A 12888-nucleotide genomic window follows, 5' to 3' on the forward strand; every position below is an offset into this window, starting at 1 on the left:
TGAAGGGTGCTGAGAGTTGCTCGGAGATGCTCTGTTCCCCTCACAGACCTTCAATCAAAGTGGCTGACTATTAAACCACTCTGGCCACTGGAGCTCTGTCAGTGGAATAGGAGGTCTCCTCTCAGCACCCTTCACAAGCTACATTTCCCAGGATTCTTTGGGGGAAGCCATGACTGTCTCAAGTGAAATCAAAGTTTGGTGTGGGTGTGGCCCCCTGATTAGGCAAGCCCAGCAGCTGTGAGTCTGGCTTTTAGAACACTGACAGTTGGTTCTTACTGAGCATGCCTAACACTTATTGAGTTCAAGGCAAAATTTATTAAATTAATTAAAAATCAGCCAGGCATTTTTTTTTACTTTTAAACTGCAGAAGATGAAGGTGAGAGTATGGGCCAAGGTCAGTAATAGGATTACAGGTACTCTGTGACCATGGCTGATTTTTAATTAATTTCAACAAATTATGAGAACTCTTGACAGAAAAAAGTTCAAAAAAGGGGTCTGGTGTTTTTCCGTCTCTTTTTACACTTTGAAATCTCAATTCCCTCTGACTATTTTGTGTATCGCCATGTAAATTGAGAGGGTTGTTAAGCAAGCGTTCCTGAGGTCAGGACTATAGGTTTTGAAAGATTTTGTTTTGAAATGAGCTTATGGTAAGCATCAGAATGGCATGTGGGGGGTATTTTCAATTTAACATTGCGGAATGTGAAAAATCCATACTGACTATAGTATACAGCAACTCTCGTGGCTGTATAATCAAATTGGTTTTATTACTAAATGACTCCTACCTGATGCTATTTGGCCTGTTCTTAATGTGATTCACCATAGCACCAAAAGAGGTGCCCCGCTTGCCTTGCTCCTCTGATGCTTTAAAAGCCTTTGAATGGTCTTTTCTGCTTAATTTACTGAATAGGTTGAATTTTGGTCCCCATTTCCTCAATATTAAGCAACTTTACTCTGGATCTCAGGCTACCATCTGGGTCAGTGGTTTTGATTCCCCTTCATTGATTTAATGAGAGGCACCAAACAGGGATGCCCGTTTATCCCTCATCCTTTTTGCTATTGGCACTGAAGTTTTGGCAGATGAAAATAGAGAAGACCCAGATATTAAAAGAGTTGTGATTAATGGATAGGAGCACGTTATTAACCTATTCACAGATGATATTCTTATCTTTTTGGGGGGCCCTGGTTATGTGCTTCCACACTTCATGCTCCAATTTTAAGAAAGAAGCAGGTCTTGAAATTAGTTTTGGGAAATCTGAATTTCTTTGGCTCAATATTCCTCCATAAACCAAGTCCTGTCTCCAGGATGTGTTTGGGCTCCCATTGGTAATGAGTAGCTTTCTGTACCTTGATGAAACAATCCTCAGAGACCTGAAGCAGTTGAGAAGACAAAATTTTGATCCTCTGTTGCAGGTTGTCAAAAGAGAAATTTGTTCCTGGAAAAGGCTTTCTCTTTCCTTGATCGACAGAATGGCTGCTGTAAAAATGGTTATCCTGCTGAACTTTTTTTCTTTTCCAAACTGTCCTGTCAGCCTCTCTGATGATGTTCTCCAAAGGTGGCAATCACTACTGGATTCCTTTTGTAGTAATGGCAAGAAGGCCAGGATTAAGATGGGCTATTCTCCACCCCTCAAGTGGCAAGGGTGGTTTTGGTCTCCTGAGCCTGCAGCTTTACTATGAAGCATCACAACTCAAACAGCTAACCCAGGTTATTTACCATGACCTAGATGTCCCTTGGGTGTTCATGGATGCTGTTTCTGACACTGCTTGTCAGTTGTTATGATCGCTTCCATTGCTCCCCGTATCTGCACACACAATTCCCCTGGTGGAGAATCCTTTCTTACAGCTCACCTTCCTGGTCTGGAATCGATGCGCTTGCAAGCTGGCACTTTGGCCTGTTGCAAATGCGTGTGTAGGTGAGACGTGGTTTGAATCCAAAAGCCGTTTAGAACAGGAATAAGACAGGCCAGGCAAGTTTCATGTAAGAGTCTTTACTAGGCAAAGACATTAGAGACATCTTCCTCCATTGACATTGCTTCCCCCACACTCTGAGTTCCTGCCAGCTCCCAGCTTATCACACTCTCAGCCAGCCACTCTGACCTTGATTGTCTGGAACTCTGTTCTCACAGCTTAACCCTTCTGCTTCAGGTTTCTCTCTCTCTGCTAAAAACCTTGTCTGTGAGTCTCACAACCTGCGTCACTGACCAACAGCCCCCACCTGAGACTTACAGACTACAAAACATCATGTTACAATTATTACATTTCTACAACATTAACTTTTCATTACAAATACATTTCAGTACATGGTTTCTTACAGTTTCTATTTACAGTTTCAGTTCAGTTCAGTTTCTCTTTATTCTTTATTTACACAAGTTTCACAGATTCATGTTTGTTCACTCACGTTAAGCATCTGTACTAGAGATTGATATTTATCTTCACTTAGTGGCTTCGTCATTATGTCTGCCAACATATGCTTTGTGTCACAGTATTGTAGTTTAATGACTCCCTGTTGTATACAATCGTGAATGTGAAAATATCGCACACTGATATGTTTTGTTCTTTTTGTGTTAGCTTCTGATGTTGCCATTGCAATACAAGTCTGATTATCCTCAAATACTGTTATGGGATACTTTACATTCACATTCACTTCTTGAGCAAGTTGCGTAAACCATTGGATTTCATTACAAGCTGCGGACAGACTCACATATTCAGCCTCAGCACTGGAGGTTGCTACTATATTCTGCTTTCTGCTGCACCAATCCAGTACTGAGCCATGCAATCTAAGAATGATGCCTGTTGTAGATTTTCGACTGGCTATGTCTCCAGCATGATCTGCATCTACATAACAGTCTATGCCTCCGTGGTTCTGTGCTGACAGCATTAATCCCTTTGTTCTCGTGCCTTTCAGGTATCTTAGCACTCTTTTGACCCCAAGCCAATCATGTTCTGATGGTTATTCTACTTTTCTACATAAGATGCCCACTGCATTGCATATATCTGGTCTAGATACCTTCACAAGGTATTGCAGTTTCCCTATAACATGTCTGTAAAATTCTGGCTTTTCATATGCTGTGTTGCATTCTTCTTGCTGGAATGAAACTGTCATTGGAGTACTCACAGGGTTGCATTCCTTCATGTCACAAGTCTCTAGCAGACTATCTATCTTCCCTGTCTGCAATAGAGCAAAACCACCATCTGTAGTGCGTTTTATTTCTGTTCCCAGATATTGTGCAACCGGCCCTAGGCACTTTGTGTCCACTTGCTGTTTTAAGCTATCAAAGAACTGTCGTTCTTCCGCCTCTCCCGGGCAAAAGAACAGAATATCATCAACATAAATAGCACAATACGTTTTCTTGCCATTCATGCTTTTTACATACACACATGTATCAGCAACACATCTGGAAAAACCCATATCTTTTAACACTTCATCTAACCGTGTGTTCCAGCACCTTGCACTTTGACGCAAGCCATATAATGATTTATGTAATTTACATACTAAGCCTGGTGTTTCGGTGAACCCTGCTGGCTGTTCCATGTAAATGTCTTCTGTTAGCACTCCATGAAGAAAGGCAGTGCTAATATCATAGTGAAACACTTGCATTTGATTTATGGCAGCAATCTTTAGTAACAGCCTGATTGATTCGAATTTCACTACAGGCGCAAACACATTATCATAGTCAGTACCATAAATCTGCATGTAGCCCTTCGCTACTAAGCGGGCTCTATATCTTGTGACTATACCTGCACTATTCCTTTTCCTTTTAAAGATCCATCTACATCCCACAGCCTTTTTCCCTTCTGGCAATGTACATAGTGACCATGTTTGGTTTTTCTTCATAGCATTTATTTCTTCTTGCATGGCAGCCCTCCACTTTTCTTGCTCAGCACGAGGTAGTTGAGCAATATCAGCCAAATTAGAGGGATCCTCTGATGTATTGCTTGAGGCTGAAATGGCCTCCTGTGATGGATGTTCTACAACACGTTTCTTCACAACAGTTTGTTCAATATCATATACCTGGTTTCTTAATGCACCATTATTAACATATTTTGACTTCTCAATCTTGCACTCAACCATAAACATTTTGTTCTGTAATTTCCCTTGCATGCATATTTCACCATCTTTTCTCACAAAACATCTATCCCCTTCAAATGTAACTTTGCAACCTATTTGAGCCAATTTTCTCACTGATAGAATGTTATATTTTAAACCAGAAATCAATAATACATCTGTTAAAATTCCCAAATTACCCATCTTCAGTGTTCCTCTCGCAGTAGCGTCCTGAGTTGATCCGTCAGCCAGATAAAGCTTCTCCTGCGTCGGCTTTGAAGTGTAAAATAAACTAGAGTCTGTGATTAGGCAATTAGACGCTCCACTGTCAAGAAGCCATTTAGAGTTAATCAGTTTATTGCTCTCCTTAGAAACAAAGTTCACGCTTGCTCTCTGACTTTCAAAGTTTCTGTAATTCCTCTTCTTTAAACAATGTCTCTGTATATGCCCACGTGATCCACAAAAATAACATGTTTTAGTCTCTTCCCTGCTTCTTTGATTTTGTTTTTGTACAGACACAGTCTCAGCCTCTTTTAAATCCATTTTCTTGTTCTCTTGCCTCCTATTCCACTCTTGTTGAAGTTTCTGTTCCACAAAGTCCAAAGTTAGATTCCCATCAGGTTGGCTTTCCAGACCAGATACCAGCACGTCCCATTTTTGATCAAATGAAGATAACAGGAGATACACCATCTGCAAGTCATTATGATGCACGCCTCAATCTTGCAGCTCTGCATTTAATCTACGAAATTCAGCCAAATGCTCTTCCATAGTCACATCATCTGTAAAACGCATCTTATATAGCTTCCGTGCTAAACACAGCCTGCTTCCCGCAGTTTGCTGTACATGCGCGGCTCTTAACTTTTCCCACATCTGATTAGCAGTCGGCTCATTACTCACCAGCAACAGTTGTGAATCTGATAGCCCCAGAGTAATAAAAGCCTTCGCTTTCTCGTCTTTCTTCAGCCACGCTGCTGAAGGAGCTGCCGGAGGGGGGTTTTCCACGACATCATTCAAATCCTCTTTAATCAGAACAGCTCTCATTCTCCACTTCCAACTGGAGTAATTTACAGCATTCAGTCTCTCCATCGGCATCCCGGAAGACAGATTTACAGCCATGTTGCCCACTCTTACTTGCCTCTTACTTGCGCTTTGTTTCTCTCTGCAACAACGCCACTTCACCGGCTCTCGAACCCGCTACCACGCCTCATAATCTGGGCCCATAACCCCTGTTGCGAATGCGTGTGTAGGTGAGACGTGGTTTGAATCCAAAAGCCGTTTAGAACAGGAATAAGACAGGCCAGGCAAGTTTCATGTAAGAGTCTTTACTAGGCAAAGACATTAGAGACATCTTCCTCCATTGACATTGCTTCCCCCACACTCTGAGTTCCTGCCAGCTCCCAGCTTATCACACTCTCAGCCAGTCACTCTGACCTTGATTGTCTGGAACTCTGTTCTCACAGCTTAACCCTTCTGCTTCAGGTTTCTCTCTCTCTGCTAAAAACCTTGTCTGTGAGTCTCACAACCTGCGTCACTGACCAACATGGCCTTCCCCCGTGCTCCCTTTTTTTGGATCACCCTAAAACTAGACATTTGGACAAGTTTAAGCAATTTACGAATTGGGAGCAGAGGGTACTGCTGACTATGCGAGACCTGTTTGATAGGTGAAAGCCTTTACAAGCCTCTAAGCTGACACAAGTCATCTCTGGGCTATGTGTTAATTGGTTTCAAGTAGCTCAAATTACTGCTTCTGTGTATATGATACATAGGACTGAGGGGCTGCAATGTTCCTTAACATAATTTGAATCCCTCTGCACATCTAGTTCCTCCGGACAGAGTGGCCTTATGTCTGTAATCTATCAACTCTTGTTGGATTTTAATTCGGAAGGGGAAGCCCTGCGCGAGGAACATGGGTGAAGGATATAGGTATTGAGCTTCCAGATGCAGATTGGGAAGGTAGATGGATGGGTCCGCCTCTCAAGTTTACTTCAGCTGTTATTCAGGAAGGCATGCTGAAGGTAGTATACTTTTGGCACTTTACACTGATCAAGTTCAGCTATGCCTGCAGTTTGCTTTCCCTTTTCTTTGCTGGAGGGGATGTTCTGCTTGTGGTTCTTTTATGCATTTATGGTGGGAACATGACAAAGTGAAGCAATTCTGGTGTTTTGTGTTTGATGTAGCCAGTCAACTTCTCAATGAAACAGTTGTCCCAGACCTGGCATTAACACTTCTTTCCATTTATAAGAAGGATTTAGGCATTCCCTGGGCTTATAAGCAACTCCTGTCTTAAGTTTTTGGTGGCAGCACAACTTTGAGATCACCAAAAACTGGAAGGGAGCCAAACACTTTAATTGAAAAACTGGTATAATAGGTGTTGGGCAACTCACTCTCGATGATAAATTAACCCTAGAGTGTAAGAAGGCATGGGGGGGGGAGTATCCCTTTCTTTCTTTCTTTTGCTTTGCTATAGAGGGAGGGTTGGACAGAAGACCATCTCCAACATCCCTTTTGGTGGAATGCTTTTCCTAATTCTTAATTTTGGTATCTTCTCCTCTCCTTGCATTTAAATGTTTGTCCACTCTTTGTGAATTTGTCTCTTCTGTATAGGGTGACACATTGGTTGTATGTTTATGTAATGTTTGATATTACTTATATTGAAAATGATGATAAAAATTACATTTAAAAAATGAAACTGTACTTATTGCATTTCATTTGGCCCCACTGTATACAGTTTTTCTATGCTTGCCAAATGAGGATAACCCTTGATGCAGCTGATGAAGTGAACTCTAGTCCATGGATCCCTATGCCACAATAAATCTGTTAGTTCTTTAAGATGCCACAAGGATCTTTGTTGATTTTTTTTCTCATGCAGTCAATCTTGTGTTGACACCTTGTTTGTGCACTCCTAGAGTTGGAGGCGACTGATAACTCAAAGACTTTATTCCTATTTTCTAATTTTCAGAGTATTGACATGGCTCATCAAAATATGAGGAAAGGACGCATTTTCATCAATAAAGGTTTGGTGGACCACACTCAGATCAACAGAAGTCCCTTTTCTTATCTTCGTAATCCAGAGTCTGAAAAGGCCAGGTAAAAAAGGGGAAGAGCACAGAGTTGAGATTCTCACTAATATGTTTGTAGGGTTAAGTACTGAGCAATTATTTGCTCATTTATTTGTTGTCTCATGAAAGAAAATATGAACTGAATTTCTTCAACAAGAATCACATCTGTGATTTTATGACTTAAAATCAACTGTAATGGTTGTTTTTCATATTCCCCCCCCCCAATCAACTAAGCTTCCACATATATTTCCCTGCCTGGATGGAGAATCTAACATGCAACACTAGGGCTATAATTCTCCAGTCCAACCCATCAACTGGGCCTGTACACATAAGGCCTTTAAAAGTAGTTGGCTTGTAAATCAAGGCCAGTTGTATCATGAAGCGATTGCCCCAGTGGGTGGGGATGGTGAATTTCCTCTCACTTGGCTCACCAGCACAAACAACCATCCAACTCCTGTATGGCTTGCCAGAGCCCTTTTCTACCCCCCTCCTCTCGTTCTCCACCACCACGGCTCCCATGCCTCCACCTGTGCCTCCCTACCCCCCAAACCTGTCTTGTTAACTGTAGTTTAACATTAGTGGCAGCAGCACTGTCATTGCCTCTGCCTCCCCTCTCTGCCTCACTATGAGGAAGGGGGATCTTCCTCAGAGTGAGGCTTTGTGGGCAAGGTAGCCCTGGAGACTGCCTGCAGTGTTGTTGTTTTGCCACAGTGACTAGAAATTCTTTTTATTAAATAATTGTCAAATGTCTAAAGTACTAAAGTACCTTTAAACTTTTAATGAAATTTAACAGAAAATGTCTAGCTGTGGCAGCACATGAACTCTGCTGTGCCACCTTGCCCAGAATGCCTCACTCTGAGGAAGGGGATCCTTCCTCAGAGCAAGACAGAGAGGAGGGGAAGACAGAGGTGGAAAAATCACCAGCGCTGCTGCCACAGTAGCAGAGGCAAAGGAATAGTTAGAGAGAAGGGAGCAAGAGGAGGAAAAATCGGAACATAGCAATGGTGGGGAACAGCAGTGGAGAGGAAGAGGAGTGGAGGAGCCCTCCGAGGGTGGGGCAGTGTATTGCACCAGATCTGTTGTCAATCAGTTGTTCTGGATGGAAAACCTGTGCCTGGATCCAGTTCTCCCAATCCCCTGCCCAGATCTATTTATTAGGGTTTCAATGAGTAGCATATATACCACTTTACATGTCACAAATAAAGAGTTATCATAGGTGTAAAAAGGAGGGGGAACAGTGACCTGTTACGAAATATGTGCAGTCGGCAAACATGCCGCGCACTTTGAAAGGGGATGTACAATAAGCAACAGCAACCAACTCAGCACTTAGATGGGAAACAGATAAAGAATAGCAAGCTAGTCAGCACTTTGGTCAGGGGACTGATGATAATGAATATCCTAACATAATGTGCAAGATCAAACTGGTCTGCACTTTGGACAAGGAACAATGTGAACTTGTCCTAGGATACAAACTAGGTACCAAACAGAAAATCCTAACCCTTGTAAAAATTCCATATCTACTTTTTCAGATGAATATCTCAAGAATGCAGTATCACTTTTTGACAAGACAGAAGTAACTCCAGAAATAACAGGGGGAACAACTCCCTTCCTTACCAAATATATCACTGAGTGTTATACCTGCCAGTAAGATTCACTTGTACCCACTTGTAGCAAGGCAAAGCTTGATCCACACCTGGAACATGAATATAAAAAGGGCATGAGGACATACTCAGTGTGAGCTTTACACTGCTTATCTCTATGCTGCAACTGAAACTTTTGTAATTCCTTATATACATGAAATGGTTTCTACTAACCATAACCTGATCTTCCGAAAAAGAAGGAGTTAACAATCTCTATTAAACTTTTGTTTGTGAAACATCATATAGACTGAATAAGTAAGAGTATTATCTTTTAAATACAGGAAATAAGAACAAGTTATCTAATGGCTCTGTATCCATGTGCCAGGCTTCCCTTTTTATTTTTTATTTATTACATTTATATCCTACCCTTCCTCCCAGAAGGAGCCCCAGAGTGGCAAACAAGAACACTAAAAGCACTTTAAAACACCTTAAAAACAAAATACTTTAAAACTTGCTAAAACAAAACATCTTTAAAAACATATTAAAACAAAATATCTTTAAAAATATTTTAAAAAACAACTTTAAAAACATATTGAAAAGCAATTCCACCACAGACGCAGACTGGGATACGGTGTCTACTTAAAAGGCTTCAGTAGGTGCCAAAAAGAAAGCAAGAGATGGTGCATGAGTCATATTTATTTTTAGCATATACATGTGCATCTAGCACTACACTTTTGTCAAGAATAGCATTTCCCCTCACATGATTAAAATTGTGCAAGGGGGGGAGAATGGAGTCATGCTTCCTGGCCATGCCCCTTCTGTCACATGCCTGTTGTCTAGTTTACACACTTCTCATAGGTTGTAAGGGTAACTTTTGCAGCAGGGAACCTACGCACTTTCACTCAGCTCCCCACTGCACTATTACTCCTACCAGGTGAGAGGCGTGTGGACCAGGCAACAAGCAAGGAAGGCCAGGAAGTGCCACCCTGCTCTCTTGTCTCATGCAATTATAATGACTTTAAGGAGGAATACATAAGTAGGTATAATATTCCTATTCACTATCAATGGTTTTAGAGATAAAATACTCAATGTGTGGATTTAAAACATTTGTGTCCCTCCTTTCAGTTGCGTGCTCCTTAAGGCAGCTTGCAGCCAATTGCTGTGGGTTTGCATTTTCTGTGGGTTTAATTTTCTTTATTGATACAAAAACAATCCAGCAGCCCTTCCGCCTCTGGCCTATGGATGGGGCCAGAGCATCTGTCCTTTCAGTTCCGCAATCCTGGGACCACCATCAGTTGGAGCAAAGTGCTCTTCCTAGGAAGGAAAGTGGGAAGCAAGTCCCTTGGAGCTTTTCCTTCAAACATGTAAAATGCTTTTGAGATAGAGGGGAAGACATGTAGAATGTCAAGCAAGAGACTCCTTACAGTTGCTTCCATACAAGCTATTTTCGGTGAAAAGCAGAGGGCAAATCAGAATAGTTCTATATATGATGAAATCCAGGCCAGGGTTACCCCGGAGGATGTTCCATGCAGAAAGTTTTCCAGTGCATCCTTTATCCACATGAATGGGAACCTACACAGCCAGCTTCAGTGCCAGGTTTGGCAAGGAGCAGTCCTTGGGCAAGATGCTCTCAGTAGACCCACCTCCCTGAACGCACCCATCTCCTCCTTGCACCGTTGCCACTGCCATTCACATGGCCTTTCCTTCTGTGCCCAACCTCCCTGAGGGAAAGGCATGCAGAGGTTATTGCTCTTTCTTCTCACTCTGTTCCCTGTCTTCTCACTTGGAAAAGGCAGGTGAATTGGCAACAGCAGCAGGGAAGAGGAATGGTGGGTATAGGAGGCTCTGGGAATTGGCAGCGTGCCTGTTACTGGGACATGGGTTAGGGCATGAGCCTGACAATGTCTGTTCCTGGCGCCGGCCCTTTGCACTGCTGCACAGAAATGTTCTTGGCAGTGACGCCATCAGGGCAGGACTTTGGGGCAGATCCAAGGCCTTTCCCACCAGAAGGAGCAGGAGGATCCCTCCAAAGCAGGACTGGCTTGCCACATTCATAGGAACATACTGCTGGATCTGGCCAGTGGCCCATCTAGTCCAGCATCCTGTTCTCACAGTGATCAACCAGATGCCCAAGCAGGACCTGAGGGCAAGAGCAAGACAGACGGAATGGTCTTATTCCCATGTAAGACCAATGGGTCTTATAGAGTTCCCATTCATTCAAGGAGTGTATGCATGGAGGAGAAGGTCATTTTCCCCATTGTGATTTGGCTCCTCTGTATGTTTCCAACTCTGCATTATGAAACTCTTCATTATGAAAGAGATCTCTTTTCTCCATATTATACAGATATGCATCCAATACAGACAAAGAAATGGTGGTGCTGAAGATGGTCGCTGAAAATGGTGAAGACATGGGACTGTTTAGGTAAGAATTCTGAACATTCCATTTTTAAAAAGGCGAGATAAAGACCACATCGGAATGCATTGGTTTTTTTCTTTTTTAAAAAAAAGGATGACTGAGAGATGGGTGTGGCAGGACAGACAGAGAGAGACCACACAGTGGAAGTTAAGGGAGAGTTAAAGAGAGAAAGAGATTTGGAGACACCTGTGATATTGTGGTATCCAGTGGCATTCATGGAAGGGCTTTGATCCAGTGGTTGCCTCCACAAATGAAGAGCGGAGGCAATCTTTGTTGATTCCCCATTTCCCTGACATCCCCAGGAACCCCTGAAAAACTGCTGAGGGAATCCTTTGAAACAGGATTTGGAAGGTGGGGTAGGGGTGGAAGCTGCAGAGGAAAGGGAGAATTGGCAGAAATCACATTCCCTGTTAGCAGAGACACCTTTCTGTGAATGCAGGGGCAATTGTTGCAAATAGAAAAGGTGAAAAAAAATCAGGCTCTGGGCTTAGAGAGAAAAGAGGTATTAACAGAGAATGGGTTAAAAAGGGAACACTGAGTTTGAGTCTCTGGAGTTAATATACATGTAAAGGAGTTCTGAAAGGCTAGGTCTACACGTATGGTAGAATGAGGTGATTTTTGAATGCTCCCCCACACAAAAAAATGTATATAATCTTTTTAGATGATTTACATATATTATCTAAAAGGCTGTGCATTAGTGAATTTTTCCAATTTCTTTTATCTTCTGATTATTTACTAGCTGGTTTGCAATTCACCCAGTCAGTATGAATAAGAGCAACTGTCTTGTAAGTAGTGACAATGTTGGCTATGCAGCATATCTCTTGGAACAAGAAAAGAATGAAGGATACCTCACAGGAAAGGTATGAATCATTTATTGTGATCACAACATAAATTAAGATTTTACCAATACAATACCCTATCAAGATATTCCAGTGTTCAGACAGTCAGTCAGCATCACTGGTTTATGAGTTAGTGCTATTAAAATAGTTTATAGTATCTAATTATTTTAATATAGTTTGTAATTTTAACAAATATAAGTTTTAAAAAAGTAACTTTTTTTAAAAAAGCAGTATTTTTTCCCCACTGGAATCTTTTCATATTCTCTATTTTTTTATTCTACCTGCTCATTCCGAAGTACAATTCTAGTCCAGAATTTGTCCCCAAATTCTTGTAACACATTGGACACAATTCAGCCAAAGCTAAATATTTTTAGATGCCATTTCTTTAGCACACTGATGATACCAAGCTCTATTCCTCTGTAACATCTGAATCAGGAGTGCTATTCTGGACGAGTGACTGGACTCAGTGTGGGTTGGATGATGACTCTGAATCCTGGCAAGATGGAGGCACTGTGGGTGGGTGGTTCCCAAGTTTGGATAATTGGTCAATTGCCTGCTTTGGATGGGGCCATACTTCTCCTGAAAGAGCAGGTTCATAGTCTGGGGGTACTCCTGGATCCATCTTTGTCGCTAGAGGTCCAGGTGACCTCAGTGGCTAGGAATCCCTTTTACCAACTTCAGCTGGTAAGACAGCTATAGCTGTTTCTAGACCAGGATAGCCTGGCCACTGTTACCCATGTGCTGGTAACCTTCAGGCTGAATTACTGTAAAGCACTGTATGTGGGTTTGCCCTTGAGGTTGGTCCAGAAGCTGCAGCTGGTGCAAAATGCGGCTGCTTGACTGTTCACTGTGATCAGGTATTGCTGATACGTTACCCCACTGTTGAAAAAATTGCTATGGCTACCAATTTGCTACTGGGCTAAGTTCAAGGTTCTGGTTTTATTGCTTG

General features: G+C 42.1%; 1 protein-coding gene across 1 annotated transcript in view; it reads left to right on the forward strand.

The window, feature by feature from the left end:
• The window catches only part of ASAH2 (N-acylsphingosine amidohydrolase 2), a 66403-nt gene that overhangs the window by 28950 nt on the left and 24565 nt on the right, over positions 1 to 12888 (forward strand). Inside the window, exons 7-9 of the mRNA XM_061635432.1 lie at positions 7005 to 7132; positions 11029 to 11106; positions 11840 to 11960. Of these exons, the coding sequence (XP_061491416.1) occupies positions 7005 to 7132; positions 11029 to 11106; positions 11840 to 11960 (327 nt within the window). The remainder of the gene's footprint in view (positions 1 to 7004; positions 7133 to 11028; positions 11107 to 11839; positions 11961 to 12888) is intronic.

Source organism: Rhineura floridana, chromosome 7, assembly GCF_030035675.1.
Source record: "Rhineura floridana isolate rRhiFlo1 chromosome 7, rRhiFlo1.hap2, whole genome shotgun sequence".
NCBI classification, from domain to species: domain Eukaryota; kingdom Metazoa; phylum Chordata; class Lepidosauria; order Squamata; family Rhineuridae; genus Rhineura; species Rhineura floridana.